This window comes from Hypanus sabinus, chromosome 6, assembly GCF_030144855.1.
Source record: "Hypanus sabinus isolate sHypSab1 chromosome 6, sHypSab1.hap1, whole genome shotgun sequence".
Taxonomy (NCBI): domain Eukaryota; kingdom Metazoa; phylum Chordata; class Chondrichthyes; order Myliobatiformes; family Dasyatidae; genus Hypanus; species Hypanus sabinus.
The window spans coordinates 3,291,540-3,318,754 of record NC_082711.1 but is presented as its reverse complement, the minus strand read 5'-3'; the positions used below and the strand labels follow the sequence as shown (position 1 = coordinate 3,318,754).

The following is a 27,215-nucleotide window of genomic DNA, read 5'->3' as shown; positions in this document are numbered from 1 at the left end:
AATGTTATATCCCCATGGTCCCCTCCAGCTCCCCTCCCTCCCATGCATAAGCGGCAACAAGCAACAATCTCCCCTCCCCACCAGCAAAAAAAGCGCCAGCACCCGCCACCAAGCGTGCAGCAAAGCATCAACACAGACACAGACTTGCAGCACCCAAAAGGAGGTGTCCCTGTTTCACAGCGAGAGGGGAGACATAACAAACAGCTGGCTGGTTTATTACATTAAACATCTGTTGTGTCACTTTTTCCAAGCTCTGTGCCCAAAGATCTCAGGTCTCTGGGGACACAGCCATAGATCTTCTGACTCCCACAACACACCAACCTTCTGCTGGGACACCGACCTTCGATCCTCCCATCTCCAGAGGCAGGAGACATTGCACCTCTGAAGGCAAGCTGAGCTCTTAGCATGTTGAGTAACGGTCACTCGTGAAACCCCGAAAGCGGCTCCCATTCCTGCAAAGAACCGAAGTCAGCGTGTCACTCCAGGACAGGGTCTTCAAAAGAAGCACTGTTTCCAGAGATGCAAGCACAGGAGTCACCGTTTAGTGCCATCGTGATTAAGCTCTGTCCTCCAGATTCACAGTTTACCAGCCCGACTACAGTCAGTGGTTTCCACATTTACCTCAGCAGTCTCCTCAAAACCGAGAAGTGGTGAGGTGCCGTCAGTCCAGAGGGGTTGACTGAGTAGGATGGACAGGCAACTCTCCACAGGCCTGTGCAGCTGAGGGGAGTCACTGCACGTGTCACTCATTGAGAACTGAGGACCCAGGTGAGTTATACTTCTTCCTTCCAGCGAGTGCCAGTGTTGCACCATAAACATCCTGCAAACCAGGTGGAACACATGGTGGACCCAGGCCTTTCAGCCCAACTCGTCCATACTGCATGGTGATGTCCATCTCCTATAATCCTACTCTCCTGCAGTGCCCCTTTCATGCCTGAGTACCCAATTCAAAAGCGGTCAGTCTTTGTAATTATGTCTGCTTCTCTCACTTCCTCTGGCATCTCATTCCAGATACCCACCACTATCTGTGAACAAACGGAACCATCAGATCTCCCAGATCTCTCCTCTCTTACCTTAAAGTCTTCCCCTCTAGTTCTAGACTCACCTAGCGTGTGATAAAAGACCCTCAAAATTTTACAAATTTTTATGTCTCAGTCTCCTCTCTTCCAAAGAGGAGAAAAAACATGGCTGATCCAGTCTCTCCTGCTAAACTCAGAGCTCCTTTCCAGGCAACATCCAGCAAATCTTCCCCATTGTTCCCACATTCTTCCTGCTGACATCCCGTAGGGGGCTGCCAGTCATTTATTTTAAGTTGCAGACCGGGATTCATTCTCTCCAGCCTGAATGGAGAAATTGGAAACACAAGCAGGGTATGCCACTCGGCACGACGGAACTGATACACCTTACACCGTGATTCACGGCTGGCCCACTCCAGGCCTCACTTCCCCCTCTGCCCCAATTCCCCATCGGCCTCATTCAACATCAGTCTGCCTCCATTATTCATTCTCCATTATCCCAGTGACAGGAGATCCCAGGGATTTCCCACGCCCCACTTGGGCTCCAGAGATTCCTCAGCCCTGGGGTAGGGGTTCACGGGAATTTTCCTCCCTGGGATTGGGGTTCACTAGTGTATTCCACCCCAGGTTCAGGGGTCTCAGACATCCTCCATTATAGTGGTATAGCTGCTTGGGAATTCCACCCCAAGGCTTGGGATTCCAGAGATACCCACCTCGTGGTAGGTCACCTCAGGGATTCCCAGCCCAGTTTTAAAATCCCGCTCACATATTTTCAACGAGGCGGGTATGAACGATAGCTGCCAGTCTGCTGACCGCTGACCTGGCGGAACGTCCTTTCGTCTGGGAGCAAATGGTATGAGGACCATGGCCCGATAGAGAGGTGGCCTCTCGGCCTGCAGTGCAGCTACAGTCTCCACCCTAAACCAGTGGAGAACCGGCCCCAGTCAACTGAAATCCTACCCAAAACCATCTCAGAGAACCGTCCTGGCAACTCAGCCTGATAAATATATACAGTACTGTGCAAAAGCCTTGAATAGGGTATCGAAGACCTTTGCACAATACTGTAGTAACTTTACTTATTGCAGTCTACTGCTGCAAAATAAAACTCATGACATATATGAATGATGTTCAACCTGTGTCTGATATGGGTCTCGATTGTGAACTCTGTGAGGGGAGTCATCATTGGGAAAAAGGGAAGACAGAGTGGCGGAGTGAGAAGAACCAGAAAGACATTCCGTAATGATCAATAAATCAAATGACCTTTGATAGAAGAAAGGAAATTGTAGATCATTTAGCCTGACCTCAGTGGTTGGGAAGAGTTAAGGAAGTGGTTTTGGGGTACTTGGAGACAAATGACAAAATAGGCCAAAGTCAGCATGGTTTCCTTAAGGGATAATCTAGCTGGACAAATCTATTGGAATTCTTTGAAGAGATAACGGGCACAGGCCCAATAGACATAGGCGAATCGGTAGAAGTTGTGCACTTGGATTTTCTGAAAGCATTTGACAAGGTGCCACACGAGGCTGCACAGCAGCTATACCCAGACACGTACACTGCTGTGGACCGCACTCCAATCTGTTTATGATACTGATTCACTGTGCCTCCACCCACAATAATCTCCTCCCTGCTGTGTCAGCACCTGATCACCGCCTCCACACTCCCGCACCTGCCCTGCTGATCACTATGAGTCATCACAGCCTGAACTGGATGATAAGACAAGAGACCTCCTCTCAGTCTCCATACTACAGACACCAGATTTCTGGATCATTGGGACCTCTTTTGGGGCAGGAATGACCTGTACAAAAAGAATGGGTTGCACTTGAATCCCAGGGGACCAATTTCTGGTGTGGTGGTTTGCTAAAGCTACTGGGGAGAGTTTAAACTAGAATTGTTGGAGGATGGAAACTGAACCGTAGAGACTGGGGAAGAAGTGGTTGGCTCACAAATTCAGAAAGCTTGTAGACAGTGTGAGAGGGAGGATAGGCAGGTGATAGAGAAGGGACACTCTCAGATGGACAGTTTGAGATGTGTCTATTTTAATGCAAGGAGTATTGTGAACAAAGTGGATGAGCTTAGAGCGTGGATCAGTACTTGGAGCTATGATGTGGTGGCCATTACAGAGACTTGGATAGGTCAGAGACAGGAATGGTTACTTCAAGTGTCGGGTTTTAGATGTTTCAGAAAGGACAGGGAGGGAGGCAAAGGAGGTGGGGGTGTGGCACTGTTGATCAGAGATAGTGTCACGGCTGCAGAAAAGGTGGACATCATGGAGATATTGTCTACAGAGTCTCTGTGGGTGGAGGATATCAACAGAAAGTGGTCAATAAGTTTACTGTGTGTTTTTTATAGGCCACCCAGTAGCAACAGGGATATCGAGGAGCAGTTAGGGCAACTGATCCTGGAAAGGTGTAATAATAACAGAGTGGTCGTGATGGGAGATTTTAATTTCCCAAATATCAATTGGCAACTCCCTAGAACAAGGGGATTAGATGGGGTGGAGTTTGTTAGGTGTGTTCAGGAAGGTTTCTTGACACAATATGTAGATAAGCCTACAAGAGGAGAGACTGTACATGATTTGGCATTGGAAAATGAACCTAGTCAGGTGTTAAATCTCTCAGTGGGAGAGCATTTTGGAGATAGTGATCGTAATTCTATCTCCTTTACCATAGCATTGGAGAGAGATTGGAACAGACATGTTAGAAAAGCATTTAATGGGAGTAAGGGGAATTATGAGGTTATCAGGCAAGAAATTGGAGGCTTAAATTGGGAACAGATATTCTCAAGGAAAACTACAGAAGAAAAGAGGCAAAAGTTCAGGGGATATTTGTGTGGAGTTCTGCATAGGTACATTCCAATGCGACAGGGAAGTTATAGAAGGGTACAGGAACCGTGCTGTACAAAGACTATTGAAAATCTAGTCAAGAAGAAAAGTTTACAAAAGGTTCAAAAAAGTAGGTAATGATAGAGATCTGGAAGATTATAAGGCTGGCAGGAAGGAGCTTAAGAAGGAAATTAGGAGAGCCAGAAGAGGACTTGGCGGGCAGGATTAAAGAAAACCCCAAGGCATTCTACAAGGATGAGAAGAGCAAGAGGATAAGACATGAAAGCATAGGACCTATCAAGTGTGACAGTGAGAACTTGTGTATGGAACCGGAGGAAATAGCAGAGGTACTTAATGAATACTTCAGTATTCACTATGGAAAAGGATCTTGGTGATTGTAGCGCTGACTTGCAGCGGACTGAAAAGCTTGAGTATGTAGATATTAAGAAAGAGGATGTGCTGGAGCTTTGGAAAGCATCAGGTTGGATAAGTCACCAGGACCGGACTAGATGTACCCAAGGCTACAGTGGGAGGCAAGGGAGGAGATTGCTGAACCTCTGGTGATGATCTTTGCATCATCAATGGGGACGGGAGAGGTTCCAGAGGATTGGAGTGTTGTCGATGTTGTTCCTGTATTCAAGAAAGGGTGTCGAGATAGCCCAGGAAATTATAGACCAGTGTGGCTTACTTCAGTGGTTGGTAAGTTGTTGGAGAAGATCGTGAGAGGCAGGATTTATGAACATTTGGAGAGGTATAATATGATTAAGAATAGTCAGCATGGCTTTGTCAAGGGCAGTTTGTGTCTTACGAGCCTGATTGAATTTTTTGAGGATGTGACTAAACACATTGATGAAGGAAGAGCATTAGATGTAGTGTATATGGATTTCAGCAAGGCATTTGATAAGGTGCCCCATGAAAGGCTTATTGAGAAAATAAGGAGGCATGGGATCCAAGGGGACATTGCATTGTGGATCCAGAACTGGCTTGCCCACAGAAGGCAAAGTGTTGTAGATGGGCCATATTCTGAATGGAGGTCAGTGACCAGTGGTCTACCTCAGGGATCTGTTCTGGGACCCTTACTCTTTGTGATTTTTATAAATGATCTGGATGAGGATGTGAAGGGATGGGTTAGTAAGTTTTCTGACGACACAAAGGTTGGAAGTGTTGTAGATAGTGTGGAGGGCTGTCAGAGGTTACAGTGGAACATTGATAGGATGCAAAACTGGGCTGAGAAGTGGCAGATGGAGTTCAACCCAGTTAAGTGTGAAGTGGTTCATTTTGATAGGTCAAATATGATGGTAGATTATCTTATAAATGGTTATACTCTTGGCAGGCTGGAGGATCAGAGGGATCTTGGAGTTCAAGTCCATAGGACACTGAAAGCAGCTCCACAGGTTGATTCTGTGGTTAAGAAGGCGAACAGTGTATTGGCCTTCATCAATCGTGGGATTGAGTTTAGGAGCCGAGAGGTAATGTTGCAGCTATATAGGACCCTGGTTAGACCCCACTTGGAGTACTGTGCTCAGTTCTGGTTGCCTCACTGTAAGAAGAATGTGGAAGCCATAGAAAGGGTGCAGAGGAGATTTACAAGGATGTTGCCTGGACTTAGGAGCATGCCTTATGAAAACAGGTTGAGTGAACTTGGCTTTTCTTCCTTGTAGTGACAAAGGATGAGAGGTGACCTGATAGAGGTGTATAAGATGATGAGAGGCATTGATCATGAGGATAGTCAGAGGCTTTTTCCCAGGGCTGAAATTGTTGCCACTAGTGGACCCAGGTTTCAGGTGCTGGGAACAGGTACAGAGGAGATGTCAGGGGTAAGATTTTTACTCAGAGTGGTGAGTGCGTGGAATGGGCTGCTGGCAATGGTGGTGGAGGCGGATACATTTGGGTCTTTTAAGAGACTTTTGGATAGGTACAGGGAGCTTAGAAAAATAGAGGGCTATGGGTAAACCTAGTAATTTCTAAGGTAGGGACAAGTTCGGCACAACTTTGTGGGCTGAAGGGCTTGTATTGTGCTGTAGGTTTTCTATGCTTCTGTGTTTCTCCCACTCATCCTCTGTTCCTGCCATTTGCGCAGGCAGCACCCACTCATCTCTCACTGGCACTGACATACAGATAGTGTGGGCGCTACCTCACCATATTCTGGGAGGGCCTGCACTCACTCTTGTTTCAAAGAATGAGGGATGGGGTCTCATTGAAAACTACTGAACATTGAAAGGCCAAGATAGAGCGGACATGGAGGAGATTTTTCTCTGTGACCAGAGGGCACAGCCCCAGAATGGAGGGACGCCCTTAGAACAGTGATTAGGAGGAACTTCTTTAGCAAGAGTGTGGTGAATCTGTGGAACTCTTTGCCATAGGCAGCTGAGGAGGCCAGCTCACTGGGTGCATTTCAGGCAGGGGTTGATCGATTCCTGATGAGTCATGGTGTGCATTGTTACAAGAAGAAGACAGGTGTTTGAAGCTGAGACGGAAATGGAAAAGCCATGATGGAATGGTGGAGCTGTCTCGATGGGCCGAATAGCCTATGACTTATAGTCATAATTATGCATAACCCAGAAAAAAATGAAGAAATTACCATTATCAAATTAAAAGTTAACCAATACAAGAGTATGCCCTTCCATGGAAGATAGCCCCATGATCCCAGCAGACCAGATGTCAACAAAGCAGTGTCAAACACTTGGCTCAGAGTTGGAGACCTTTTTTCAGAAACTACTTGATCCTTGTGGCAATGCAGGACCAGGTAATTAACACAAAAAATATGAAAAATACATAATAAAAGATCAACAAATTCAAGATGATAAATGTAGAAAATAGAAACAATCTAGCACGTGACAGGATCCTGCAGCAGTTTAACTCAATCTGATTACTTATACAGGTACAGCAAGTGGCAAATATCATCCACCAAAATCTTGCTTTGAAATACAAACTCATAAAATACCATACCATACCTAAAATACAAGCCTGATCCAGTTATGGAGCCACAGCCTGACAAATTATATGATAACTGATCCATTATGACAGATTGGAAATCCATAGTACCTGTTTGGATATAATATTACAGGACAAACAAGCAAAAACAACTTAATTGATACAGCAATTCCGAACATACAGAACATGTGAAAATCAGTAAGTGAAAAACATCAGTATTATGCAGAATTATAAGTGCAAATTGAGAAATGAGCATGCTTGGCTCTGCCTGTATTGTACCATCTTGAGCTGAGAAAAATAAAAATATAACAACAGCAATAATAATTGGAATTAATGTGGAGAACATGAGAGGAAATGTTTTTGAAAGAGAGTCCATAGGCCATGGGAACAGCTTAGCGATGGGTCAAGTGAAGTAAGGTGAAGTTATCCCCTCAGGTACCCTGGGGTGAGAGGGGACTGAGCTCACACCCTCTCCATACTTTCCCTTTCCAGCCAACCGTTTTCTCTTTCCTCACTCTGGGCGAGTAACAGTCGCCGAACACTGCACTTCCCCTCTCCTTCCATGTGTCTTTTACTCAATGTTTCGGTAGCCCAAAGCTGACAAAATGGCATTATCTTTCAGCCAATCGAAAGCTTGTTCTGGCCACCATTTGACCAGTGGGCACCGAACCGTCCCTGGGCTGACTCGATATAAAATGTGACCAAGGAGAATTCCTCAGCTCTGGTGGAGATTTGCGGTAGGTGAGCAACTTTTACTGCTCCCAGAAATCCAATCTGAGCAGTACCATTACCCAGGTAATTAAAGGGTGAGCATTTTTACAGAGTCGTTCACAACTGCAGATGGACGCTCAGCTGTAAGGGCCCAGTGTATGAGTGGAGTGACTGGGGAACTGTGGGGCTAATTTTGCAGAGAAGAAGGGAATTCTCCAGAGGAGAAATACTCGGTGACCAGGTCATGCAGACAGCAGCCCAGCCTCAGAATAGAGGGACGTCCCTTTAGATCAGGGATTTGGAGGAATTTCTTTAGCCAGATAGTGGTGAATCTGTGGAATTCATTGCCAAAGACGTCTAAGGAGGCCAAGTCATTGGTTATATTTAAAATTGAGGTTGTTCAGTTCTTCATCAGTAAAGACCTCAAAAGTTTTAGGGAGAGGGCAGGAGAATGGGTTTACGAAGGATAATAAACCAGCCATGATGGAATGACAGAGCAGACTTGTTCGTCTGAATGATCTGATTCTGTCCGTACGGTATGACTTACAGTCTTGTTGTCCCACGAAGGAACCAGCCGGCAGATGGTGAGGATCGTTCACTTTCTAAGTGGTAATGGGATCCTGGGACCTGTGTATGATGCGTACATTCTGCCCCTCACTCACTCACTACCTGGATTCTACAAATTGGGGCCAACCTAATCTCAGCATCGGCACTTTTTTACCACCTATCTTGGAGTCAGGTACAGTGACTGGTCTGAAGGGCTGTTCTATTCAATATTATTTCATGCCTCTACCTTAAGTAGATAACTTGGTCAGCATGGGCAAGCTGGACCAAAGGATCTGTTCCAATACTGTACAACTATGAATGTCCTCTCTGTCAATCACATCCCATCTCTGGATACCTATAGGATGAGTTCCTATGAACATTAATTACTTGGATTTCCAGAAGACGCTCAGTAAGGTGCCACATAAAAGACATATCCACAAGTGCAGTTCTGGTCTCCTTGCTTGATGAAGGCTTTGGAGGTGGTGCAGAGGAGATTCACTAGGTTGATTCCAGAGATGAGGGGGTTAGACTATGAGGAGAGATTGAGTCAACTGGGACTGTACTTGCTGGAATTCAGAAGAGATCTTACAGAAAGATATAAAATTATGAACGGGATAGGTAAGATAGAGGCAGGAAAGTTGTTTCCACTGGTAGATGAGACCAGAACTAGGTGACATAGCATCAAGATTCAGGGGAGCAGATTCAGGATGGAGATGAGGAGGAACTGCTTTTCCCAGAGAGTGGTGAATCTGTGGAATTCTCTGCCCAATGAAGCAGTAGAGACTACCTCAGTAAATATATTTAAGACAAGGTTGGATAGATTTTTGCATGGTAGGGGAATTAAGAGTTCTGGGGAAAAGACAGGTAGGTAGAGATGAGTCCATGGCCAGATCAGCCATGATCTTATTGAATTATCGATGGGCCAGATGGCCGACTCCTGCCTCTGTTTCTTATGCTTCCTGCTGCTGTTCACTACTCTCTGTGTGATAATTCCCTGCACAAAGTCACAAGGTAAGACCTTCCACTGTCTGGATTAGAGTTGATGAACTACCAGGAAAGGCTGGACAAACTCGGCTTGTTCTCCCTAGAGTCTCAGAATCTGAACGGAGATATGATAGAGGTTTGCAAAATTACAGGAGGCATAGATAGGGTAAACAGTCGGAAGCTTTTCCCCAGGGTAGAAATTCCCACCTGCAGAGGGCATACTTTTAAGTTAGGGGAAAGGGGGTAAGATTGAAGACTTTTTTCCAAGAGAGTGGTAAGTGCCTTGAATGGGTAACTTGCCATAGGAGTGGAAGCAGGCACATCATAGTAGGCCGAAGGGTTTGTTCCTGCTCTGTGTTCTACGGTTCATGAGGGAACTATTTGTAACATCTCAAGATTTGGAGAAGGCACTATGCAATGGGGAGTGCACACTGAAAGCTGTGAGATGCAGAGAGCTGCAATGTGATTTAGACCAGCTGGGTGAGTGGGTAGATAAAGTTTAGCATGAAACAACAGATTGACAGGTTATTACAAGACTGTTAATTGACTGGGGAAAGGGGTGATGTAAAGTTCCCTTGTCCACCAGCTACTTGCTGAAGCCATTCTAAAGGGCTAACTTGCAGGTTGAGTGGATGTTATGGAAGGAAAATACTGTTATCATTCATTTCAAGAGGACTAGGATATAATGCTGAGGCTTTATAAGTCATTGGGCAGATGGCACTTGGAATATTGCGAGCCCTTTATCTAAACAACCATAAGATATAAGAGCAGATGTAGGCCATTCAGCCCATTGAGTCTGCTCCACCATTCAGTCATGGGCTGATCCAATTCTTCCAGTCATCCCTACTCCTCTGCTTTCACCCCATACCCTTTGATGCCCTGGCTAATTAAGAACCTATCGATCTCTGTCTTAAATACACCCGATGACTTGGCCTCCACAGCCACTCATGGCAACAAATTCCACAGATTTGCCACTCTCTGACTAAAGTAATTTCTCTGCATCTCAGTTCTGAAAGGACGTCCTTCAATCCTGAAGTCGTGCCCTCTTGTCCTAGAATCCCTATTATTGAAAATAACTTTGCCAAATCTAATCTGTATATCTCATGTGCTGGCATCAGAGAGGGTTAAGAGGTTCACAAGAATGATCCCAAGACTGAAAGGGTTAATGTATGAAGAACATTTGACGTGTTTAGGTCTGTACTCATTGGGGATTAGAAGAATGAGGAGGGCATCTCATCGAAACCTATCGAATATTAAAAGACTGAGTTAGGGTAGATGTGGAGAGGATGTTTCCAAAACTGGGGGATTCTAAGACTAGAAGGTACAGTCTCAGAATAGAAAGGCCTCTGTTTAAGAGCAGAGATGAGGAGGAACTGCTTCAGCCAGAGGGTGGTGAATCTGTAGAATTCATTGCCACAGATGGCTGTGAGGCCAAGTCGTTGGATATATTTAACGTGCAGGTTGATCGGTCCTTGTTTATTAAAGGAATCAAAGTTTACAAGTTGAAGGCAGGAGAATGAAACAGCTTTGATGGAATGATGGGGTAGACTTCTTGGGCTGAATTGCCTAATTCTACTGCTATGACGTATGGTCTTACAATACAGGCCGCAGACGTACACACTAAATCACCAGCCACTCCTAAAGTTTTGTGCAGAGGATCCACTGTCTGGTCTCCTTCCACTGCTGTACACAAGGGTGGTGAAGCCCCTTGAATATTGAAAGGATGAATGGTGTGATCTATACTTGTTTTTAAAGTTTACGCTACTAAATGTACCGACCACAAATGTAAAGTCTTTTTTCAGCTCTTTATTCTTTTGTATACATATACTTATTTATTTAGTGATGGAGCTCGGTGTAGGGGCCACAGTTCCGAAGTCGTTAGCGAGATGCTATTACCGCTAGGAGAGTCAGATTTGGGAGTTCAGTTCCGAAAAGAGCCTATACATTCTCCCCGTGACCTTTCTCCGGGTGTTCCAATGTTTTCCACAGTCCCAAGAAGTACCAGGAAGACTAATTGTCGATTGTAAATGTCCTGTGATTTGTTTAGGCTTATTGGTGTTTTCTGGGAGTTGCTGAGGCAGTGTGGTTTGCAGGGCCAGAAAAGCCTCAGCAAGTCAAGTCAGTTCATTTAAGGACAGTAATACATACCTATAACCTATATCACCAGATCATCTACAGTGCCTCTCAAATGCTTTCACCACCGCCAGAAGTTTCCATGTTTTATTGTTTTACAACATTGAATCACAGTGCATTTAATTTGGCTTTTTTGACACTGATCAACAAAGTGAAAACAGACCTCACAACGTGATTTAAATTAATTATAAATATAAGCACAAAATAGTTGATTTCATAAGTATTCACCCTTTTTAATATGACATATCTAATCACCACTGGTGCAGCCAATTCGTTTTAGAAGACGCATAATTAGTTAAATAGAGATCTGTTTTTCGAGACCTTTATACAGTCAATGTGTTTCAATTGGCTGTAGTAAAAATTCTCTCTATCTGAAAGGTCAACTGCTGGTGAGTCAGTATCCTGGCAAAACTACACCATGACGACAAAAGAACACTCAAAGCAACTCCACGAAAAGCTTATTGAAAAACACAAGTCAGGAGATGGATACAAGAAAATTTCCAAGTCACTGAATATCCCTTGCTGTATAGTTAAGTCAATCATCAGGAAATGGAAAGAACTTAGCACAACTGTAAATCTGCCTAGAGCAGGCTGTCCTCAAAAGCTGAGTGACCGTGCAAGAAGGAGGCCATCAAGAGACCTATGACAACTCTGGAGGAGTTACAAGCTTCAGTGGCTGGGATGGGAGAGTCTGTGCATACAATAACTGTTGTCTATGTGCTTCACCAGTCACAACTTATGGGAGAGTGGAAAACAGAAAGCCACTATTGAAAAAAAACTCACATCAAGTCTCAGCTGGAAGAAGGTTCTATAGTCAGATGAAACCAGAATTGAGCATTTTGGCCATCAGACTAAATGCTATGTTTGGCATAATCATCAAAAATGCGCCATCCCTACCATGAAGCATGGTGGTGGCTGCATCACGCTGTGGGGATGCTTCACTGCAGCAGGCCCTGGAAGGATTGTGAAGGTAGAGGGTAAAATAAATGCAGCAAAATACAGGGAAATCCTGGAGGAAAACCTGATGCAGTCTGCAAGAGAACTGCGACTTGGGAGAAGAATTGTTTTCCAGCAAGACAATGACCCCAAGCATGAAGCCAAAGCTACACAGGAAAAGCTTAAAAACAACAAAGTTAATGCCCTGGAGTGGCCAAGTCCGAGTCCAGATCTCAATCCGATTGAAAAATCATGGCTGGACTTGAAAAAGATTGTTCCAATGCAATCTGTCAGAGCTTGCGCAGTTTTGCAAAGAATGGTGAAAACTTGCAGATTTTAGATGTGCAAAACTCAGAGGCCTATCCACACAGACTCAAGGCTGTAATTGACGCCAAGTGCATCTACTAAATAATGACTTGAAGGGGGTGAATACTTACCGGTATACTTTTTGTAGGCACTGTATATAGAAATGAGATGTTTCTCTGAACCGAAGTGTAAAGCACACAGTACACCTAACACATATAACGTATGACAACTTATGAAGTTAAGGATAAAATCTAAAGATGAATCACGTATAAATAACAAACTAAAGTGCATAAATTAAATATTATAAGATACAGAATAGAGCAGAGGTCGGCAACCTGCGGCTCCGGAGCCACATGCGGCTCTTTCATCTCTGTGCTGCGGCTCCCCGTGGTTTGTTAGCTTTTGAAATGTAATTCGAAATTTGAAGATTATGGTGATCTTGTACAATCTAAAAACGTGGTGGCGACCCATTTCCTGGCACATCCGAACCGGCTCACAATTAGCCACCGTTCCGGCTAAGGGAGATAGCCTACGGGGGTTTGTGAGTACGTGTCTTTTGCAGCATCCGCGCCCACGGGGACGGGTTGACGGAGGCTTTAAATCAAGGCTGTTTAGTTCGAATAAAGTTACCTTTGACTGCAGTGTCTTTATTTTAGCGCTGCGTGTAGCACCCCGCTACAACGTGCTTTTTATCGCTATTAATATACATCACCACTGCCAATGCCTGACACCCACCAGTGCGTGCATTCTTTTAATTCTTCGATCGAAGGTAGGCTACCTATGGAGTAACCTTCAACCCAACGTCTTTTTCTCGGAGTTCAAAATGTTTTTGTTGCATGCAGAAATGTAATTTTGTTTTCTCTGCAGGAGTTCATCAATTTCATAAATGCAACACATTATAGTTTGTTTATACATAGCATAGAGGCAAAAAAAACATTGTATGCAGTGTTATTTCATTTTGTGGCTCCCAGTGTTTTCTTTTCTGTGGGAAATGGGTCCATATTGGCTCTTTCAGTGGTAAACGTTGCCGACCCCTGGAATAGAGCAACCAGTGGCACTTTGAATACAAAGCAGCAGGGAGTTCAAAAGCCTCATGACCTGAGGGAAAAAATTGTTTCCCTCAATGTCACGGGACTAAGGACATTGCTGCCCAACTCTGGTCTTATGTTCAGAAGTCCAGTATCCAGTTGCAGAGGGAGGTGCTGAGTCACAGCAAGCATCTTGAATAAAGTTTGATTTTGAAATTTAAAAAGGTGCCCCCCCATCTCTCATTTAGTGAAATAGGCAGGCACAGAGGGAGTGCAAACACAAGAATGCAGACGAAGGGTCTCAGCCTGAAACATTGACCAGTTATTCCCTTCCATAGATGTTGCCTGATCTGCCAAATTCCTCCAGCATTTGGTATGGCTGTTTCACAGAGCAGTCACTCACGTTTTGAGTCATAGTCTTGCAGTCGGGCAACAGGCCCTTTGGTCCAATTTGTCTATCCCTGTTGCCCAGTTACAAATACACACTCCTCTCTGAGTGATGAAGCTGCCCCTGAAGTTCCTTTTAAATCTCGCCTCTGCTAGACCCAGAGAGTACTTCAGCAAAGAAGCAGGCTCTTTGGCCTATTTAGTCCGTGCTCAGATTTAATCTGCACAGTCGCATCATTCTGCACCCTCCCATCCATGTTGTTGTTCCTCTCTGTCATGTGGAACATTTAGCATTTATTGGGTTTTCACAAGGCGAGTTGCTAGCTCGATGCTCAACCCAGCACGGATAGAAAGTGGGTGAGGGGGCAGCTGGATTCAAACCCGGGACTACTTACCTCAAACTCCAGTTCACCACCAGCTGGCTACCATTACTGTACCGAACTAAGTTTTGAATAAATGTTGAAATCAGACCCACATCCACCACTTCCATTAGCAGCTCGTTCCACACTCTCACCACCCTCAGAGTGAAGAAGTTCCCCCTCAGGTTCCCCTTAAGTATTTCACCTTTAACTCCTGATCTCCCATTTCCACTAATCCCACTCAACCTCAGTGGAAAAGCTTGCCTGCATTTAGCCTATCTATACCATTCATAATTTTGTATACCGCCATCAAAACTCCCTTCATTCTCACTCTGTCCTTTAAGGCTGTGTACCTCGGAAAGAGCAGGGATTGGTGGAACAAGTGTGCCAGAACAACACACAGGTTAAACAAATCTAATTCTCAGGACTGTTTACACGGTTTGGATGCAGTGTTCTGGGCTGACCTAACTGGGGGAGTGGGGTGGGTTTGGCTGGGGAATGAGAGCTGAATGCAGAGCGTTCTGGGCTGACCTGACTGGGGGAGTGGGGTGGGTTTGGGTGGGGAATGAGAGCTGAATGCAGAGCGTTCTGGGCTGACCTAACTGGGGGAGTGGGGTGGGATTGGCTGGGGAATGAGAGCTGAATGCAGAGCGTTCTGGGCTGACCTAACTGGGGGAGTGGGGTGGGTTTGGCTGGGGAATGAGAGCTGAATGCAGAGCGTTCTGGGCTGACCTGACTGGGGGAGTGGGGTGGGTTTGGCTGGGGAATGAGAGCTGAATGCAGAGCGTTCTGGGCTGACCTGACTGGGGGAGTGGGGTGGGTTTGGCTGGGGAATGAGAGCTGAATGCAGAGCGTTCTGGGCTGACCTGACTGGGGGAGTGGGGTGGGTTTGGCTGGGGAATGAGAGCTGAATGCAGAGCGTTCTGGGCTGACCTGACTGGGGGAGTGGGGTGGGTTTGGCTGGGGAATGAGAGCTGAATGCAGAGCGTTCTGGGCTGACCTGACTGGGGGAGTGGGGTGGGTTTGGCTGGGGAATGAGAGCTGAATGCAGAGCGTTCTGGGCTGACCTGACTGGGGGAGTGGGGTGGGTTTGGCTGGGGAATGAGAGCTGAATGCAGAGCGTTCTGGGCTGACCTAACTGGGAGAGTGGGGTGGGTTTGGCTGGGGAATGAGAGCTGAATGCAGAGCGTTCTGGGCTGACCTAACTGGGGGAGTGGGGTGGGTTTGGCTGGGGAATGAGAGCTGAATGCAGAGCGTTCTGGGCTGACCTAACTGGGGGAGTGGGGTGGGTTTGGCTGGGGAATGAGAGCTGAATGCAGAGCGTTCTGGGCTGACCTGACTGGGGGAGTGGGGTGGGTTTGGCTGGGGAATGCGAGCAAACCAAAGGCAGAGGCTGGCACTCTTGCACAAATGAATTGGTTACTCATTAACAAGCCTCCTTTACAAATCACTTCATCCCAGCTCCTGGGTCTAAAGTCCTGTACTCCGCTGTTTTGGAACCTGTTCTTGATGTGGAACACAGTTCCTGCAGCACTGCTTTTAGGAGGGTGTGCCTGTGCACAGCACTGATCTACCTCTCCTGAAATCAAATGGCAACTAACTGGACCCAGCCACGAACCTTAAAGGGAGTTTCATAGATTACTGCCGCAGGCGACAACTGTCCAGAGAGTCAAAGAGCAAGGCAGCATGAATACAGGCCCTTCAGCCCAACCAGTTGTGCCTGTTCCCTGCATTCAGGACACATTTCTCTATCCTGCCCCTCCAGGTACCTAAATAAGTGTTTCTTCAATAGCACTATTGTACCTGCCTTATACCTCCCCCTCTAAATCTATGCCCCCTATTCCCCGTTTGAACCTGCGATGCTGTTTTCAATGAGCTATGCACTTTACAACTAGGGCCCTCCATTTGATTGCACTCCCTGCACTGACAGTACAAGTTTTACACTGGATTAGAATGGACGTGGAGAGGGCTTCTTGGGGAAGAATCCAGGACCAGAGGGCACAGTGTCGCGATACAAGGACACACCTTTAGAATAGAGATGATGACGGAATTTCTTCAGCCAGAGGGTGTCGAATCTGTGGAATTCATTGCCACAGACACCCGGAGGCCAACCCATCAGGTGTATTTAAAGCACAGGATGGTAAGTTCTTGTTTAGCTGGGATATCAAAGGTTACAAGGAGAAGGCAGGAGAATGGAGCTGAGAGGGATAATAAATCAGCTGTGATGGAATGGCTGAATCTCCCAATTCTGCTCCTATGTCTTACCGTCTTGTGTCTAATTCTCAAAGAGAACACCAGGATGTAAAAATCCTTTTGTTTATTACCCAACACTTTACAGAGCCCAAAATAAACATCTGAATATTAGTAAAGAAAAGGCTGAAATATCTTGATTCTAAAATCAGTCATAAAAAAATTCAGGGAACAATGCACTAATTCTTCAGAGAGGTGAGTTAGCATTAATTACAGCTTATATATACACCGTAAAAACACAATTTCATGATGCAACAATGGATAACATTTTCATATAACAAGAAGCATTTATAAATACCTGAAAATATCAGCAGTTCACACACTTCTGCAGCTATACTGCAGAATCTGTAAAACCCTGCTGGCTGTTACGCTGGGGAATCTGTCAAACCCTGCTCCCTGTTACGCTGGGGAATCTGTCAAACCCTGCTCCCTGTTACGCTGGGGAATCTGTCAAACCCTGCTCCCTGTTACACTGGGGAATCTGTCAAACCCTGCTCCCTGTTACACTGGGGAATCTGTCAAACCCTGCTCCCTGTTACGCTGGGGAATCTGTCAAACCCTGCTGCCTGTTACACTGGGGTATCTGTCAAACCCTGCTCCCTGTTACGCTGGGGAATCTGTCAAACCCTGCTGCCTGTTACACTGGGGAATCTGGAACTCATTGTCCGGGAAGGCAGTGGAATCTGATTGTCACTACATTTGAAGCATTTAGACAGACAAATATACAAGGAATGGAAGGAAGTGGCTCTAATGTGGAGAACTGTGATTGGTGAAGATGGACACAAAGGCTGACGTATGCACAGTGGTCTGAAAGCCCTTTCTGTGCTTGACTCGTCCGTGACTCCACTTGCCACAGATACTACCTGACACGTTGAGTGTTTCCAGAATTTTCTCTGTTTGTAGCTAAATGCCTTTCTCTATCATTCCGGGAATGAAAGGGTTTGTGCACGAGGGGCATTTGATGGCCTGTACTCGCTAAGTTTACAAAAATGGGCAGTGGTGGGGGGGGGAGGGGGAAGAATCTCATTAAAACTCAACCAATATTAGAATGTGTAGAGTAAACATGGAGAGGACCTCATAGTTTCCTATGAGGGAGTCTAGGACCAGACAGCACAGACTCAGAATAGAGGGACGTCCCTTTAGAACAGAGATGAGGAGGGATATCTTCAGCCAGAGGGTGGTGAATCTGTGGAATTCATTGCCTCAGATGGCTGTGAAGGCCAAGTCATTGGGTATATTTAAAGCAGTGGTTTATAGGATTAATCAGGGTCTCAAACATTACAAGGAGAAAGCAGGAGAATGGGACTGAGAGGGTTAATAAATCAGCTGCAATCAAACGGCAGAACAACTTGATGTGCCAAATAGCTCCTAGGTCCCATGACCTTACCATCGTAGCCTCCTGCCTGAACGGCACGTAAACACGCTTATCTCCAGCAGCTGCAGAACTGCTTATAAAAATCAGGAAATAATTTTTCAGTTTTATGACATTTTGGTTTAAGCCACACCTGGAGTATTGTGTGCAGTTCTGGTCACCCAATCGCAGGAAGGACATGAAGGTTTTGGAGAGGTGCAGAGGGGTTTCACCAGGTTGCTGCCTGGATTCGAAGCTTAACAAGAGGTTGGACAAACTACAGCTGGCAAGCTAATGGAGAGTTATGAACCACGATCAGGCAGGTGTCCAGTTAAATTTAGCATCACAGAGACGGTGGGCCAAAGGGCCTGTTGCTCTGGTGTGCTGTGCCAGGTTTAAGCTGAGCAGAGCTGACCTCCTCTGGGGGCCTTATCCAAAACTGGAGAGGTGGCACTTAGATTCTGGGTTCGGGAGTTCCAAGCATACCCTTCCCTCTTCACACAGACTTCAATGTAGAAAATAAAACACGTGGCTATCATACAATCAGCCGCTGAGCTCGCAATCTGCAGCATAGACATCACAAAGCAATTTGAATAAAAATGGACACAGGTAAAAGATGGGGCAAAGCAACACCCCCTTCCTCCGTAAACCAACTCCTGCATAAGTATTATCGTCCCAAAGGCAGTGAGCACTCATCATTCTGCAGCCATTTCACATCCTCTGTTTCTTCTACCTAGTCTTTGGTCTCTCACCACTGTGAAATTGTGTCAGTGCAGTGGCGCCCTGCGTCGTAAACCCTCTCCCTTGCCCACTGCCAGTCTGCCACAGACTGCCCGATAAATGGCCTGGGTTCTCATCTGCTGTAAACAGTGACCAGTCATGTGGGAGCTTAAACCAGCTGGCTTGGTTCTGCAGAGACTGCACGACGAAGACTAAGAGCCCTGCAGACCATGCTCCTGGACATAAAGCAGCTTTAGCTTGGTCATCTGTATCGCAGTTGCTGGAACCGTCCAGTGAAAGTCAAACTCAGCAGTCTGCAGCTCAAGACAATTCCTCAGTGCTTTAGAGGTGGGATGGAACAGCATTAGAACTTTCGAAGCGTCCCCAGGAACCTGGGAATGAACTTGGTCGTCTTCTTTTTGTCGGCTCCGTCCACACCCTTGGAGTCTTGCTGGCCCAAAGGGTCCCCCTCGGTTTTCAGAGGCTCATCTTTCTTGTAGAAGACCTCAAATCGGCTGTACACCCGTCTCTCCTTTCGGAAGCTGTCCATCTTCTTTATCAGAGGGTCTGTGTGATCCGGAGGGTTTGGCACACTCCCTTTGTGTGTCATCAGACTGTGGAAGCCCAGCTTCTTTCCGGCATCTGTTTTCTCCGCGTCGGCTGTAGCTTTCAAGTCGTCGGCCTCATTGGCCGGGGCGAGCTGCGCCTTGGCGTTCTCAGCTCGGTTCTTCTGGCTGTTGGCCGAGATCTGCTCCAAAATTACCTTGGTGTCATCGCGGAGGTTGCTGCTGTAGATGACGTTGGATGTGGTGTTTGAGTACCATCCGCCCTGGGATGTTGAAGTGGCCTTGGCTGGGACGGGGTGGATAGGAGATCGGTGTGGCTTCTCCTCTCTCTCTACAGCCTCGTTGTGGTTACTCATTAGAGTTTTCTCAGGACCCTTCTCACTCTCGGTGGAGGCGACAGCAGACGGTCTCTGTCCTGGGCTAATGGGCGATTCTTTCGTCTTTCTGTCTCCAGGGTGGTGGGGAAGCCTCTGCTCTTCGGGAGATGCCTTGGGTGTGGTTTGGGAATCAGACGCGGCCCCTCCTGCCTCTTCGCCGTTCTCCACTGCGTGAGAGTGCAACTTCACCTTGGCTGGGCTGCCGCTGCTGGTACCCTCCGCAGGGGGAGGGGGAGGGGGTGTAGCATCCAGCTCCGAGGGTTGGACACCGGGCTTCAAAGCCGGGTCAGGACGCGGCTGCAGAACTGGAGGCATTTCCACAGGAGGCTCCAGATGTTTGTCAGGTTGCAGCGGTCCTGCGGTTCTGGGGGTGATCGAGCGCTGCGTCATCTTGTTGAGGGCATCTTGGACCTTCTGGCTGAGCTGGAGGTCCAACTTCAACAGCTTCTGACGGGGCTTCGGACTGACTTCCTGCTGCTGTGCTGGCTCCTGCTTGGGCTCTGGGTTAGGCAAGGGCAGTGCATCGGGTTCTGTACGCGAGGGTGCGGCCGTCTCGTCAGGCACGGTACGGCCAGCCGCCGGCTGGTGGTCCGTGATACCCGTCCCTTCAGCCTCCATGGCCCCGGGCTGTTCCTGCTCCTTTGATTCCTTCACCTCGCCTGTCTGGAGCTGCTCCCGGATGCTCAGCACCCTGCGTCCCTTCTGGCCAACGTGCTGTTCGAGCTTTGTGGAGTTGAAGATGAGGGATGATCTCAGCCTGGAGCCCCTCTGTTGTAGGGGGTTCAGCTTACTGCGCAGAGAGGCATGCTTTGCAAGCTTCCTAATCTGCTCGCCATTACCCTGGTCTGAGGACAGGTCCTCGGCCGAGTCCACCTTCTGCAGCTTGCTGTACAGGTCAAGATGCTTATAACTGGTGAACTGCGGCAGGTCCCGAATCAGGGTGCTCTCACAGGGATCCCCTTCCTTCCCAGAGCCGGCAGGCACCTCACCGGCAGCTGACGTGTCCTCCTCTGGCACCCCTGGGTGATCGCTGAGGTAGGAGCCCAGCCTCCACTTCCTCAGCCCCAGCTTGGTGGGCTGGTCCTCGGACTTGCGTCCCAGGCCTGACTCCTGGAAGAGGCTCCGTGGGTCCAGCACCTGCTTCTGTGTGGGAGACTTCTGGCAGGCGTAGGACTGGCCAATGTTGGGCCGCTTCGGGGCCTTGAGACCCAGCCTCCCTTCGCTCTCCAGATCCAGCTCGGAGCCGTGCCGGACATCCTTGGAGGAACCAGAGTGCTCGTAGCTCACCAGTGGAGGCTGCAGCGGGTAGCCGGACAGGAAGGCCTCCTCAAAATTTCTCTGCTGGTACCCATGCCGCATGTGGTGCAGGTGCTCGTTGGACAGATGCAAGTCCTCGCGGCTCTGCCTTAAGCGGTCGAGTACACCGAGCTTGGCATTGAAAGAGTTAAACCTCTCTCTCATCAGACCGGGCTCCAGGGGGAAAGGCTTCTCCCGAAACAGATGTTCTGACCTGACGTCCAGCTCGTCGTAGTGCTGGGCAATGCGGCCATACCGATACCCACTGGCCCCGTAACAATCCCCAGTGCCCTCAGCGTAGCTTCTCCGCTTAAATGAGCTCATCTCTAACCGCTTGGCCCTGAGCATGGCGCTGGAAGTGTGGTCCTGCTGAAAGTGGCAGAGCTGTTGGGCATAGCCTCTGATGCCCACCCCCTCCATGAATCGCCTCTCCTCACCATCCTGCCTGAACATAAGGGCCAGGCGGTCGGCGTCGAGGTCAGGCTCTGCCCAGGAGTGGCTGGAATGCTGGGAGAGAATGTCCTCCTGTTGACGATGGATGTGGCCTGGTTTAGGCTGGGGCCTACCACCATGCTGGAACCGGGCCACACTGTAGTAGTTCTCCATGGCTGGCTCTGGGTACTCCAATCCGAGAAGAGGGCGTGACTGGGCATACAGAATCCGGAACTCCTCGTCAAAAATGGCCACCAGCTCTCCCTGAAACCGCTGCACGATACTCCGGTGAATCTTCTCAAAGGACCACATGAAACTGTAGGATGAAATCATTACAGGCAGAATTAGTGAGGGCGCTGGCAGCGCCAGTGATTGTGGGTGAGGACGAGGGCGCGGGTGGCGTCAATGACTGCGGTTACCGATGGCGTTGGTGATTGTGGGTGAGGACGAGGGCGCGGGTGGTGTCAGTGACTGCGGTTACCGATGGCGTCGGTGATAGTGGGTGAGGACGAGGGCGCGGGTGGCGTCAGTGACTGCGGTTACCGATGGCGTCGGTGATAGTGGGTGAGGACGAGGGCGCGGGTGGCGTCAATGACTGCGGTTACCGATGGCGTTGGTGATTGTGGGTGAGGACGAGGGCGCGGGTGGCGTCAGTGACGGATACCGATGGCGTTGGTGATAGTGGGTGAGGACGAGGGTTCGGGTGGTGTCAGTGACGGTTACCGATGGCGTCGGTGATTGTGGGTGAGGACGAGGGCGCGGGTGGTGTCAGTGACTGCGGTTACCGATGGCGTCGGTGATAGTGGGTGAGGACGAGGGCGCGGGTGGTGTCAGTGACTGCGGTTACCGATGGCGTCGGTGATAGTGGGTGAGGACGAGGGTTCGGGTGGCGTCAGTGACTGCGGTTACCGATGGCGTCAGTGATAGTGGGTGAGGACGAGGGCGCGGGTGGCGTCAGTGACGGTTACCGATGGCGTCGGTGATTGTGGGTGAGGACGAGGGTTCGGGTGGTGTCAGTGACTGCGGTTACCGATGGCGTTGGTGATTGTGGGTGAGGACGAGGGCGCGGGTGGTGTCAGTGACTGCGGTTACCGATGGGATTGGTGATTGTGGGTGAGGACGAGGGCGCGGGTGGCGTCAGTGACGGTTACCGATGGCGTCGGTGATTGTGGGTGAGGACGAGGGTTCGGGTGGTGTCAGTGACTGCGGTTACCGATGGCGTCGGTGATAGTGGGTGAGGACGAGGGCGCGGGTGGCGTCAGTGACGGTTACCGATGGCGTTGGTGATTGTGGGTGAGGACGAGGGCGCGGGTGGCGTCAGTGACTGCGGTTACCGATGGCGTTGGTGATTGTGGGTGAGGACGAGGGTTCGGGTGGCGTCAGTGACTGCGGTTACCGATGGCGTTGGTGATTGTGGGTGAGGACGAGGGTTCGGGTGGCGTCAGTGACTGCGGTTACCGATGGCGTCGGTGATTGTGGGTGAGGACGAGGGCGCGGGTGGCGTCAGTGACTGCGGTTACCGATGGCGTCGGTGATTGTGGGTGAGGACGAGGGCGCGGGTGGTGTCAGTGACGGTTACCGATGGCGTCGGTGATTGTGGGTGAGGACGAGGGCGCGGGTGGCGTCAGTGACTGCGGTTACCGATGGCGTCAGTGATTGTAGGTGAGGACGAGGGTTCGGGTGGTGTCAGTGACTGCGGTTACCGATGGCGTCGGTGATAGTGGGTGAGGACGAGGGTTCGGGTGGTGTCAGTGACTGCGGTTACCGATGGCGTCGGTGATAGTGGGTGAGGACGAGGGCGCGGGCGGCGTCAGTGACTGCGGTTACCAATGGCGTCGGTGATAGTGGGTGAGGACGAGGGTACGGGTGGCGTCAGTGACTGCGGTTACCGATGGCGTCGGTGATAGTGGGTGAGGACGAGGGCGCGGGTGGTGTCAGTGACGGTTACCGATGGTGTCGGTGATAGTGGGTGAGGACGAGGGCGCGGGTGGTGTCAGTGACGGTTACCGATGGCGTCGGTGATTGTGGGTGAGGACGAGGGCGCGGGTGGCGTCAGTGACTGCGGTTACCGATGGCGTCAGTGATTGTGGGTGAGGACGAGGGTAAGGGTGGCGTCAGTGACGGTTACCGATGGCGTCAGTGATTGTGGGTGAGGACGAGGGTACGGGTGGCGTCAGTGACGGTTACCGATGGCGTCGGTGATTGTGGGTGAGGACGAGGGTTCGGGTGGTGTCAGTGACGGTTACCGATGGCGTCGGTGATAGTGGGTGAGGACGAGGGCGCGGGTGGCGTCAGTGACTGCGGTTACCGATGGCGTCGGTGATTGTGGGTGAGGACGAGGGCGCGGGTGGCGTCAGTGACTGCGGTTACCGATGGCGTCGGTGATTGTGGGTGAGGACGAGGGTTCGGGTGGCGTCAGTGACTGCGGTTACCGATGGCGTCGGTGATTGTGGGTGAGGACGAGGGTTCGGGTGGCGTCAGTGACTGCGGTTACCGATGGTGTCGGTGATAGTGGGTGAGGACGAGGGCGCGGGTGGCGTCAGTGACTGCGGTTACCGATGGCGTCGGTGATTGTGGGTGAGGACGAGGGCGCGGGTGGCGTCAGTGACTGCGGTTACCGATGGCGTCGGTGATTGTGGGTGAGGACGAGGGTTCGGGTGGCGTCAGTGACTGCGGTTACCGATGGCGTCGGTGATTGTGGGTGAGGACGAGGGCGCGGGTGGCGTCAGTGACGGATACCGATGGCGTTGGTGATAGTGGGTGAGGACGAGGGTTCGGGTGGTGTCAGTGACGGTTACCGATGGCGTCGGTGATTGTGGGTGAGGACGAGGGCGCGGGTGGTGTCAGTGACTGCGGTTACCGATGGCGTCGGTGATAGTGGGTGAGGACGAGGGCGCGGGTGGTGTCAGTGACGGTTACCGATGGCGTCGGTGATTGTGGGTGAGGACGAGGGCGCGGGTGGTGTCAGTGACTGCGGTTACCGATGGCGTCGGTGATAGTGGGTGAGGACGAGGGTTCGGGTGGCGTCAGTGACTGCGGTTACCGATGGCGTCAGTGATAGTGGGTGAGGACGAGGGCGCGGGTGGCGTCAGTGACGGTTACCGATGGCGTCGGTGATTGTGGGTGAGGACGAGGGTTCGGGTGGTGTCAGTGACTGCGGTTACCGATGGCGTTGGTGATTGTGGGTGAGGACGAGGGCGCGGGTGGTGTCAGTGACTGCGGTTACCGATGGCGTTGGTGATTGTGGGTGAGGACGAGGGCGCGGGTGGTGTCAGTGACTGCGGTTACGGATGGCGTCGGTGATTGTGGGTGAGGACGAGGGCGCGGGTGGTGTCAGTGACTGCGGTTACCGATGGCGTTGGTGATTGTGGGTGAGGACGAGGGCGCGGGTGGTGTCAGTGACTGCGGTTACCGATGGCGTTGGTGATTGTGGGTGAGGACGAGGGCGCGGGTGGTGTCAGTGACTGCGGTTACCGATGGGATTGGTGATTGTGGGTGAGGACGAGGGCGCGGGTGGCGTCAGTGACGGTTACCGATGGCGTCAGTGATTGTGGGTGAGGACGAGGGTTCGGGTGGTGTCAGTGACTGCGGTTACCGATGGCGTCGGTGATAGTGGGTGAGGACGAGGGCGCGGGTGGCGTCAGTGACGGTTACCGATGGCGTTGGTGATTGTGGGTGAGGACGAGGGCGCGGGTGGCGTCAGTGACTGCGGTTACCGATGGCGTTGGTGATTGTGGGTGAGGACGAGGGTTCGGGTGGCGTCAGTGACTGCGGTTACCGATGGCGTTGGTGATTGTGGGTGTGGACGAGGGCGCGGGTGGCGTCAGTGACTGCGGTTACCGATGGCGTCAGTGATTGTGGGTGAGGACGAGGGTACGGGTGGCGTCAGTGACGGTTACCGATGGCGTCAGTGATTGTGGGTGAGGACGAGGGTACGGGTGGCATCAGTGACGGTTACCGATGGCGTCGGTGATTGTGGGTGAGGACGAGGGCGCGGGTGGTGTCAGTGACTGCGGTTACCGATGACGTCGGTGATAGTGGGTGAGGACGAGGGTTCGGGTGGCGTCAGTGACTGCGGTTACCGATGGCGTCGGTGATAGTGGGTGAGGACGAGGGCGCGGGTGGCGTCAGTGACTGCGGTTACCGATGGCGTCGGTGATAGTGGGTGAGGACGAGGGTTCGGGTGGCGTCAGTGACTGCGGTTACCGATGGCGTCGGTGATAGTGGGTGAGGACGAGGGCGCGGGTGGCGTCAGTGACTGCGGTTACCGATGGCGTCAGTGATTGTGGGTGAGGACGAGGGTTCGGGTGGTGTCAGTGACTGCGGTTACCGATGGCGTCAGTGATTGTGGGTGAGGACGAGGGTTCGGGTGGTGTCAGTGACTGCGGTTACCGATGGCGTCGGAGATAGTGGGTGAGGACGAGGGTTCGGGCGGCGTCAGTGACTGCGGTTACCGATGGCGTCAGTGATTGTGGGTGAGGACGAGGGTTCGGGTGGAGTCAGTGACTGCGGTTACCGATGGCGTCGGTGATTGTGGGTGAGGACGAGGGTTCGGGTGGTGTCAGTGACTGCGGTTACCGATGGCGTCGGAGATAGTGGGTGAGGACGAGGGTTCGGGCGGCGTCAGTGACTGCGGTTACCGATGGCGTCGGTGATAGTGGGTGAGGACGAGGGCGCGGGTGGTGTCAGTGACTGCGGTTACCGATGGGATTGGTGATTGTGGGTGAGGACGAGGGTTCGGGTGGTGTCAGTGACTGCGGTTACCGATGGCGTCGGTGATAGTGGGTGAGGACGAGGGTTCGGGCGGCGTCAGTGACTGCGGTTACCGATGGCGTCGGTGATAGTGGGTGAGGACGAGGGCGCGGGTGGTGTCAGTGACTGCGGTTACCGATGGGATTGGTGATTGTGGGTGAGGACGAGGGTTCGGGTGGTGTCAGTGACTGCGGTTACCGATGGCGTCAGTGATAGTGGGTGAGGACGAGGGCGCGGGTGGTGTCAGTGACTGCGGTTACCGATGGGATTGGTGATTGTGGGTGAGGACGAGGGTTCGGGTGGTGTCAGTGACTGCGGTTACCGATGGCGTCAGTGATAGTGGGTGAGGACGAGGGCGCGGGTGGTGTCAGTGACTGCGGTTACCGATGGCGTCAGTGATAGTGGGTGAGGACGAGGGTTCGGGTGGTGTCAGTGACTGCGGTTACCGATGGCGTCGGTGATAGTGGGTGAGGACGAGGGTTCGGGTGGTGTCAGTGACGGTTACCGATGGCGTCGGTGATAGTGGGTGAGGACGAGGGTACGGGTGGTGGCAGTGACGGTTACCGATGGCATTGGTGATAGTGGGTGAGGACGAGGGTACGGGTGGCGTCAGTGACGGTTACCGATGGCGTCAGTGATAGTGGGTGAGGACGAGGGTTCGGGTGGCGTCAGTGACTGCGGTTACCGATGGCGTCGGTGATAGTGGGTGAGGACGAGGGCGCGGGTGGCGTCAGTGACGGTTACCAATGGCGTCGGTGATAGTGGGTGAGGACGAGGGCGCGGGTGGCGTCAGTGACTGCGGTTACCGATGGCGTCGGTGATTGTGGGTGAGGACGAGGGCGCGGGTGGCGTCAGTGACTGCGGTTACCGATGGCGTCGGTGATTGTGGGTGAGGACGAGGGTTCGGGTGGCGTCAGTGACTGCGGTTACCGATGGCGTCGGTGATTGTGGGTGAGGACGAGGGTTCGGGTGGCGTCAGTGACTGCGGTTACCGATGGTGTCGGTGATAGTGGGTGAGGACGAGGGTTCGGGTGGCGTCAGTGACGGTTACCGATGGCGTCGGTGATAGTGGGTGAGGACGAGGGCGCGGGTGGCGTCAGTGACTGCGGTTACCGATGGTGTCGGTGATTGTGGGTGAGGACGAGGGTACGGGTGGCGTCAAGGACTGCGGTTACCGATGGCGTTGGTGATTGTGGGTGAGGACGAGGGCGCGGGTGGCGTCAGTGACGGTTACCGATGGGATTGGTGATAGTGGGTGAGGACGAGGGTTCGGGTGGTGTCAGTGACGGTTACCAATGGCGTCGGTGATT

General features: G+C 50.7%; 1 protein-coding gene across 1 annotated transcript in view; it reads right to left on the bottom strand.

The window, feature by feature from the left end:
• Positions 1 to 16,470: 16,470 nt before the first annotated feature.
• LOC132395241 (protein FAM83H-like) overlaps positions 16,471 to 27,215 on the bottom strand; it is a 66,094-nt gene continuing 55,349 nt past the window's right edge. Inside the window, exon 5 of the mRNA XM_059971555.1 lies at positions 16,471 to 21,469. Within this exon, the coding sequence (XP_059827538.1) occupies positions 18,847 to 21,469 (2,623 nt within the window). The 3' untranslated portion in view covers positions 16,471 to 18,846. The remainder of the gene's footprint in view (positions 21,470 to 27,215) is intronic.